Source organism: Oncorhynchus tshawytscha, linkage group LG29 (assembly GCF_018296145.1).
Source record: "Oncorhynchus tshawytscha isolate Ot180627B linkage group LG29, Otsh_v2.0, whole genome shotgun sequence".
In the NCBI taxonomy this organism is placed as follows: Eukaryota; Metazoa; Chordata; class Actinopteri; order Salmoniformes; family Salmonidae; genus Oncorhynchus; species Oncorhynchus tshawytscha.
The window spans coordinates 26,108,729-26,118,728 of NC_056457.1; the positions used below are offsets into that span (position 1 = coordinate 26,108,729).

General features: G+C 48.8%; 1 protein-coding gene across 1 annotated transcript in view; it reads right to left on the reverse strand.

Moving 5' to 3' along the window:
* The window catches only part of LOC112227472 (contactin-associated protein-like 2), a 132,262-nt gene that overhangs the window by 103,794 nt on the left and 18,468 nt on the right, over window positions 1-10,000 (reverse strand). Inside the window, exon 5 of the mRNA XM_042308824.1 lies at window positions 3,820-3,982. Coding sequence (XP_042164758.1) covers window positions 3,820-3,982 — 163 coding nt within the window. The remainder of the gene's footprint in view (window positions 1-3,819; window positions 3,983-10,000) is intronic.

Sequence of the window (10,000 nt, forward strand, 5' to 3'; positions counted from 1 at the left end):
TTTTTCAACGCCGATACCAATACCAATTATTGGAGGACCAAAATAAGCCGATACCGGTTAATCAGCCAATTGTTATATATACTTGTAATTATGACAATTACAACAATACTGAATGACTACTTTTATTTTAACTTAATATAATACATAAATACAATCTATTTAGTCTCAAATAAATAATGAAACATGTTCAATTTGGTTTAAATATTGCAAAAACACAGTGTTGGAGGAGAAAGTAAAAGTGCCATGTAAGAAAGCTAACGTTTAACGTTTAAGTTCCTTGTTCAGAACATGAGAACATATGAAAGCTGGTGGTTCAATGTTCCCAGTTCTTCAATATTCCCAGTTAAGAAGTTTTAGGTTGTAGTTATTGTAGGAATTATGATTTTTCGACCATTTCTCGCTATACTTCGAACTATATCATTTGTATTTCATATACCTTTGACTATTGGATGTTCTAATAGGTACTTTAGTATTACCAGCCTAATCTCGGGAGTTGATAGGCTTGAAGTCATAAACATCACTGTGCTTCAAGCATTGCTAAGAGCTGCTGGCAAACGCAGTAAAGTGCTGTTTGAATGAATGCTTACGAGCCTGCTACTGCCTACCACCACTCAGTCAGACTGCTCTATCAAACATCAAATCATGGACAAATCATAGATATAATAAACACACAGGAATACGAGCCTTAGGGCATTAATATGGTCAAATCCGGAAACCATAATTTCGAAAACAAAACGTTTATTATTTCAGTGAAATACGGAACCGTTCCGTATTTTATCTAACGGGTGGCATCCATCAGTCTAAATATTGCTGTTACATTGTACAACCTTCAATGTTATGTCATAATTATGTAAAATTCTGGCAAATCAGTTAATAGTTCACAACGAGCCAGGCAGCCCAAACTGCTGTATATACCCTGCCTCTGCTTGCACTGAACGCAATAGAAGTGACACAATTTCCCTAGTTAATATTGCCTGCTAACATGCATCTATTTTAACTAAATATGCAGGTTTAAAAATATATACTTCTGTGTATTGATTTTAAGAAAGGCATTGATGTTTATGGTTAGGTACATTTGTGCAAAGATTGGGCTTCTTTTGGCAATGCGCTTTTGTTAAATCATCCCCCGTTTAGCGAAGTTGATGTCGGCTGTGATTCGATGATAAATTAACGGGCACCGCATTGATTATATGCAACGCAGGACAAGCTAGTTAAACTAGTAATATCATCAACCATGTGTAGTTAACTAGTGATTATGTGAAGGTTGATTGTTTTTTATAAAATAAGTTTAATGCTAGCTAGCAACTTACCTTGGCTCCTTGCAGCCACAAGGTCCTTTTGACGCTGCACTCGCGTAACAGGTGGTCAGCCTGCCACGCAGTCTCCTCGTGGAGTAACAGGTGATCAGCCTGCCACCCAGTCTCCTCGTGGAGTAACAGGTGGTCAGCCTGCCACCCAGTCTCCTCGTGGAGTAACAGGTGGTCAGCCTGCCACCCAGTCTCCTCGTGGAGTAACAGGTGGTCAGCCTGCCACCCAGTCTCCTCGTGGAGTAACAGGTGGTCAGCCTGCCACCCAGTCTCCTCGTGGAGTAACAGGTGGTCAGCCTGCCACGCAGTCTCCTCGTGGAGTAACAGGTGGTCAGCCTGCCACGCAGTCTCCTCGTGGATTAACAGGTGGTCAGCCTGCCACCCAGTCTCCTCGTGGAGTAACAGGTGGTCAGCCTGCCACCCAGTCTCCTCGTGGAGTAACAGGTGGTCAGCCTGCCACGCAGTCTCCTCGTGGAGTAACAGGTGGTCAGCCTGCCACGCAGTCTCCTCGTGGAGTAACAGGTGGTCAGCCTGCCACGCAGTCTCCTCGTGGAGTAACAGGTGGTCAGCCTGCCACGCAGTCTCCTCGTGGAGTAACAGGTGGTCAGCCTGCCACGCAGTCTCCTCGTGGAGTAACAGGTGGTCAGCCTGCCACGCAGTCTCCTCGCGGAGTAACAGGTGGTCAGCCTGCCACGCAGTCTCCTCGCGGAGTAACAGGTGGTCAGCCTGCCACCCAGTCTCCTAGTGGAGTAACAGGTGGTCAGCCTGCCACCCAGTCTCCTCGTGGAGTAACAGGTGGTCAGCCTGCCACCCAGTCTCCTCGTGGAGTAACAGGTGGTCAGCCTGCCACCCAGTCTCCTCGTGGAGTAACAGGTGGTCAGCCTGCCACGCAGTCTCCTCGTGGAGTAACAGGTGGTCAGCCTGCCACCCAGTCTCCTCGTGGAGTAACAGGTGGTCAGCCTGCCACGCAGTCTCCTCGTGGAGTAACAGGTGGTCAGCCTGCCACCCAGTCTCCTAGTGGAGTAACAGGTGGTCAGCCTGCCACCCAGTCTCCTCGTGGAGTAACAGGTGGTCAGCCTGCCACGCAGTCTCCTCGTGGAGTAACAGGTGGTCAGCCTGCCACGCAGTCTCCTCGCGGAGTAACAGGTGGTCAGCCTGCCACGCAGTCTCCTCGCGGAGTAACAGGTGGTCAGCCTGCCACCCAGTCTCCTAGTGGAGTAACAGGTGGTCAGCCTGCCACGCAGTCTCCTCGTGGAGTAACAGGTGGTCAGCCTGCCACGCAGTCTCCTCGTGGAGTAACAGGTGGTCAGCCTGCCACGCAGTCTCCTGGAGTAACAGGTGGTCAGCCTGGCAGTCTAACAGGTGGTCAGCCTGCCACGCAGTCTCCTCGTGGAGTAACAGGTGGTCAGCCTGCCACGCAGTCTCCTCGTGGAGTAACAGATGGTCAGCCTGCCACGCAGTCTCCTCGTGGAGTAACAGGTGGTCAGCCTGCCACGCAGTCTCCTCGTGGAGTAACAGATGGTCAGCCTGCCACGCAGTCTCCTCGTGGAGTAACAGGTGGTCAGCCTGCCACGCAGTCTCCTCGTGGAGTAACAGGTGGTCAGCCTGCCACGCAGTCTCCTTGTGGAGTAACAGGTGGTCAGCCTGCCACCCAGTCTCCTCATGGAGTAACAGGTGGTCAGCCTGCCACCCAGTCTCCTCGTGGAGTAACAGGTGGTCAGCCTGCCACGCAGTCTCCTCGTGGAGTAACAGGTGGTCAGCCTGCCACGCAGTCTTCTCGCGGCGTAACAGGTGGTCAGCCTGCCACGCAGTCTCCTCGCGGAGTAACAGGTGGTCAGCCTGCCACCCAGTCTCCTCGTGGAGTAACAGGTGGTCAGCCTGCCACGCAGTCTCCTCGTGGAGTAACAGGTGGTCAGCCTGCCACGCAGTCTCCTCGTGGAGTAACAGGTGGTCAGCCTGCCACGCAGTCTCCTCGTGGAGTAACAGATGGTCAGCCTGCCACGCAGTCTCCTCATGGAGTAACAGGTGGTCAGCCTGCCACGCAGTCTCCTCGTGGAGTAACAGGTGGTCAGCCTGCCACGCAGTCTCCTCGTGGATTAACAGGTGGTCAGCCTGCCACGCAGTCTCCTCGTGGAGTAACAGGTGGTCAGCCTGCCACGCAGTCTCCTCGTGGATTAACAGGTGGTCAGCCTGCCACGCAGTCTCCTCGTGGAGTAACAGGTGGTCAGCCTGCCACGCAGTCTCCTCGTGGAGTAACAGGTGGTCAGCCTGCCACGCAGTCTCCTCGTGGATTGCAATGCAATCGGCCATAATCGGCGTCCAAAAAGGCCGATTACAGATTGTTATTAAAACATTCATTCTGTCAATTTATTAGTCAAACACACCTCACTTTATGGGGAGTTTATTTGATGTAATAAAGCTTCAGCATCAAAGAGGGCTTTGTGTGTGTGTGTGGCTGTGTGTGTGTGTGTGTGCGTGTGCGTGTGTATGTGTGTGCGCAAGTGTGTCACACCTGTCTATGATGGCACACATGTCCAAGCTGACGTTCTCAAACACTCCCACAATGCCTTTCTCCACGGCATGCATATCCGCCAGCTGATCATCCAACAGAATTGCCTGCATGCAGCCCTGGAACGACTTCTGGGTGGGAGGTGCTAAGGTAGGCAGGAAGTACCCTGAGAGAGGGAAAGAGAGAGAGAGAGGGAGAGAGGGGATGGGGAGAGTGAGAGAGAGAGAGAGGTGTGGGGGGAGAAGGAGACATAGAAAAGGGGGATAGAGAGACAGGGGTGAGGGTGTGGGGGAGAGAGAGGTAGGGGATGGGGAAAGTGAGTGAGAGAGAGAGAGAGGGGAGAAAGGGAGAAAGGGAAAGCTATAAAACACAGCGGCTCAATGACATCTCCATCATCAGAGTGTAATAGTCTGTCAGACACAGCAGGATGTCCATCAACCTCAAGGCCATCGCCTCTACAGCCTTAGTATTGAGGCCAACCTGTCTAGGTGTGTGTGTGTGTGTGTGTGTGTGTGTGTGTGTGTGTGTGTGTGTGTGTGTGTGTGTGTGTGTGTGTGCCTGAATGTGTTTCAGTGCTCATTTTGCGTTTGGGATTTCTTCCAAAAGTTTCTCAAGTCACCGCCACCATCTGTCTCAACTGTCTCCACACCTGCTCACTATCTACCAAATGAGAGAGAGAGAGGGGGAGACAGAGAGAGAATATATAAAGAGAATGTTAGAAAGGAAGAAGAAAAGAGAGAAGAGAGAGAGAGAGAGAGAGAGAGAGAGCTGCAAAAGATCCCCAGCGTCAACAAAAACGGAAGGGATCTGTTGAGGCTCTGTAGGAGCCTGGGTCTGTACTTTGTCAATGGTAGGTTACGGGGGGACTCTTTGGGGAGATTCACCTACTGCTCACCTCTTGGCCAGAGCACAGTAGACTATATGATTACAGACATTGACCCTTCCTCTCTCAGCTCATTCACTGTCAAGCCACTAACACCTCTGTCTGATCACAACCATATTACGTTGTTCCTCAAAAGGACAGACATGGAAACAACCAGACATTCACAGCCCAGTAATCTGTACAACATCAGAAATTCACAGTCCAGTAATCTGTACAACATCAGACATTCACAGCCCAGTAATCTGTACAACATCAGACATTCACAGTCCAGTAATCTGTACAACATCAGACATTCACAGCCCAGTAATCTGTACAACATCAGACATTCACAGCCCAGTAAACTGTACAACATCAGACATTCACAGTCCAGTAATCTGTACAACATCAGACATTCACAGTCCAGTAATCTTACAACATCAGACATTCACAGTCCAGTAATCTGTACAACATCAGACATTCACAGTCCAGTAATCTGTACAACATCAGACATTCACAGCCCAGTAATCTGTACAACATCAGACATTCACAGTCCAGTAATCTGTACAACATCAGACATTCACAGCCCAGTAATCTGTACAACATCAGACATTCACAGTCCAGTAATCTGTACAACATCAGACATTCACAGTCCAGTAATCTGTACAACATCAGACATTCACAGTCCAGTAATCTGTACAACATCAGACATTCACAGCCCAGTAATCTGTACAACATCAGACATTCACAGTCCAGTAATCTGTACAACATCAGACATTCACAGTCCAGTAATCTGTACAACATCAGACATTCACAGCCCAGTAATCTGTACAACATCAGACATTCACAGCCCAGTAATCTGTACAACATCAGACATTCACAGCCCAGTAATCTGTACAACATCAGACATTCACAGCCCAGTAATCTGTACAACATCAGACATTCACAGCCCAGTAAACTGTACAACATCAGACATTCATACAGATGGGCCCAAAACAACACAGAAAAATACCAGAAAGCAACTTGTAACTAAAATATCCAGACACTGTTAGATAACTGTCTGAATAACACATTCACTCACAGTCAAGAAGGCATCAATCTGGCAGTACAAAACATCAACTATATATTCAGGCAAATGGCAAAAGAAGCACAACTGAAAAAACAATACAAAAAACAAAAAGACCACAGATGACAACTGGTTTGATGCAGACTGTAAAATTATAAGGAAAAACTTACAACACCTCCAACCAAAAGCACAGAGACCCAAATAAGGGTGAATTACGCCTTCATTACTGTGAGACTTTAAAACTCTATAAACGTACACTCAGAACCAAAAAAGCCCAGTACAACAGCAAGCAGCTGACACTAATTGAAGAGTCCATAAACACACACAACTTCTGGCAAAACTGGAAAAAACTAAAAAAATCTAAACAAGAGGAATTAGTGATACAAAATGGTGACATATGGACAACCCATTTTAAAACACTCTACAACACCGCTCAAATTCACACAAACAGAGAACAACGCCAAATTCATGAGAAGTTGAATGGATTAGAAAAAGCTATAAAGGACAATCAAAACCCATTGGACTCCCCAATTACTGACCAGGAGCTCTATAAGAAACTTCAGGCACCTCAAATTTTAAAAAGGCATGCGGACCCAATGGCATCCTAAATGAGATGCTCAAACTCACTAGTGCAACATATCAATTGTCTATATTAAAACAGTTTAATTTGATCCTGAGTGTAGGTTATCTCCCTGACATCTGGAATCAAGGCCTCATAACCCCAATCTTTAAGAATGGAGACAAATTTGACCCTAACAATTACAGAGGCATTTGTGTGAACAGTAACCTGGAGAAGGTTTTCTGTAGTATTATAAATATAAGAGTTCTAAACTTCCTTAATAAGCACAATGTCTTGAGTAAAAGCCCAACTGGATTTATACCAAAACATCGCACGACTGATCATATTTACACCCTACACACCCTGATAGATAAACATGTCCACCAAAATAATACCAAAATATATGCTTGCTTTATCGACTTCCAAAAAGCATTTGATTCTATTTGGCATAAAAGACTGTTCTACAAAGTTATTGAAAGTGGTGTAGGGGGTAAAACATATGACATAATTAAATCAATGTATACTGGCAATGCGTGTAGCATTAAAATTGGCAAGAAAAGAACATCAATCTTTAACCAGGGGCGGGGCTTTCGCCAGGGTTGCAATCTGAGCCCTGCACTCTTCAATATTTACGTCAACGAATTGGCCACAACTGTAGAAAATTCCTCAGGCCCTGGTGTTAGTCTCCACAATTCAGAAGTTAAATGCCTACTCTTCACAGATCAATCAAAATAAAACATATTACAACACAGTCAAAACAAAACTACATTGCTTATTGGGAAACACAAGCACAAACACAAAGGAAAATGCAGTGTAATCTGGCCCTAATTCGACAATACACTGTGGCTAAATATTTGACCATGGTTACTGATCAAAACCTTGACAAAGTACAGGCTCAGTGAGCACAGCCTTGCCATTGAGAAGGGTAGACACAGGAAAACCTGGCACTATGGGTTGCCTGAGGATATAGATTCTGATTGGGGTACCCAGTTCACATCTAGGGTCTAGAGGGCATTTATGGAATGTCTGGGGGTCTCGGTCAGCCTCACATCAGGTTTTCACCACAGAGTAACAGGCAGGTGGAGAGAGTTAACCAGGATGCGGGTAGGTTTCTGCGGTCCTATTGCCAGGACCGGTCGGGGGAGTGGGCGGCTTTCATCCCCTGGGCAGAGATGGCCCAAAACTCCCTCCGCCACTCCTCCACTAATCTATCTCCTTGAGGGAGGTTCCTCCGCCCCCTCTGGACATCGAGGGGGCCCCGGCGTATACTGTTCGAGCCATCATGGACTCAAGGCGTCGGGCGAGGGGCCATCAGTACCTCATGGAGTGGGAGGGGTACGGTCTGGAGGAGATATGCTGGGTGCCGGTGGAGGACATCTTGGACCCTTTGTTACTGCGGGAATTTCACCGTCTCCACCCGGATGGTCCTGCACCTCGTCCTTCAGGTCATCCCCGAGAGCGGTGTCAGCGCGCTGCTGGAGCCGTGCGTCAAGGGGGGTTCTGGCAGGACTTCTGTCAAAGTTGGTGCCTCTCCTTGTTATGGCGGCATTCGGCGGTTGACGTCACCGGTTTTCTAGCCGCTACCGATCTACGTTCCATTGTCCATTTGTTTTGTCTTTATTGTACACACCTGGTTTCCATTACATTATTATTTATTCCCTATTTAACCCTCTGGTTCCCACATGGTTTTATGCATATTTGTTCTGTGTTTAGCAGTCATTACTATTTTGTGAGCTGGATTGTTTTCTCTGCGTGGAATTTATTTTGTTGTCGTCTTAAGTAAAAGTCCGTTATTACTCATCCTCTGTGTCCTGCGCCTGACTCCGTCCCACCTACTGCACATCGACCCTTTACAGAAAAACGCACCTAAAATATGGAGTCAGCAGGTGCACCCAGTCCTCCGTTACCTGTGGAGGAGCGCGTCCAGCAGCATGCGACGATGCTACAAAATCTTGGCACAGCCATGGATCGCGTGCTGCACACCATGGAGCGATGGGAGAGAGGGGTTTTTCCCACACCCCCATCAACTTCACCCCAACCCACACCGCTGTCCACCCCTCCGTCACGTGGACCCAGTGGGATTCAGCTCTTGCTCCCGAGGGCATATGATAGGACGGCTGCCGGGTGCCAGGGGTTCCTGCTCCAGTTGGAGCTGTACCTGGCGACCGACCACCCGGCTCTCTCGGGATACGAGAGCGTGTCCACCCTCATCTCCTGTTTGTTGGGGAGAGCACTTGAGTGGGCAACGCAGTATGGGGGAGAGAAGGCGCAGCGTTAGGCCACTATGAGGATTTCAGCCGCCTCTTTGATCATCCACCTAAGGGGAGAGCGGCGGGGGAATGTTTGTTCCATCTGAGACGGGGGATGAGGAGCGCACAGGACTTGGCACTGGACTTCAGGACCCTGGCAGCCAGCGCGGGATGGAATGAAAGGGCCCTGATCGACCGGTGCAGTCTACGTGAGGACGATCATCCGGAGCTGGCATGCAGGGACAACACCCTTACCCTCGACCAGCTGGTGGATTTATCGCGGACGTCCGGATCGGAACCTACACCTCGGAGGTGCTGCTCTGAGGGTGACCGGAGGGGGAGGCATTTCCTGCACCACATGTGGCCGCAGAGGGCACACTGCTGGTCGGTGCTGGGGAGGTTCCCCAGGGAGTAGAGGCAGCAGGCAGGGCACTGGTGGATCATCCCAGATGAGGAGGCACCTGTGTGTGTATAGAATTTCCTGAGTTTGTTGATGTGCCCTTCCCTGCACATGCCTTAGATAGTTGTCCTTTAGGGTTGGGGCTCATTAGGGAGGTCACAGCTCGACTATGTATGATAGCGCAGGAGGGTCATGAGGAGAGAATTAGTCTCTTCCTGATTGATTCTCCTGCATTTCCCGTGGTGTTGGGCCTTCCCTGGTTGGCCTCTCATGACCCCACTATTTCGTGGCGACAGAGGGCTCTCAAGGGATGGTCACATAAGTGCTCAGGGAGGTGTATAGGTGTTTCCATTGGTGCTACTACGGTGGAGAGTCCAGACCAGGTCTCCACCGTGCACATCCCCTCTGAATATGCCGATTTGGCTCTCGCCTTCTGTAAGAAGAGGGCGACTCAACTACCACCCCATCGACGGGGGGATTGTGCGATAAATCTCCTGGTATGGCTATGGAAACATATGTCTCCGAATCCCTGGGGCAGGGATACATTCGGCCTTCCACTTCACCTGTCTCCTCAAGTTTATTTTTTGTGAAGAAGAAGGACGGTGGTTTACGCCTGTGTATTGACTATGGAGGAATCAATCAGATCACTGTGTGGTACAGCTACCCGCTGCCTCTCATAGCCAGTGTGATCGAGTTAATGCACGGGGAGTGCTTCTTCACAAAATTGGATCTCAGGAGCGTTTACAATCTGGTGCGTATCCGGGAAGGGGATGAGTGGAGGACGGCATTTAGAACCTCGTCATGCCGTACTGGTTGATGAATGTTCCATCAGTCTTCCAATCCTTCGTGTTTGTTCTGTTGCTACTATTTTGTGGGCTGGATTGTTTTCCTCTCTTGGGAGAGAGAGAGTGAGAGAGAGAGAGAGAGAGAGAGAGAGAGAGAGAGAGAGAGAGAGGAGAGAGAGAAGAGAGAGAGAGAGAGAGGAAGAGAGAGAGAGAGAGAGAGAGAGAGTATATAAAGAGAACGTTAGAAAGGAAGAGAAGAGAGAGAG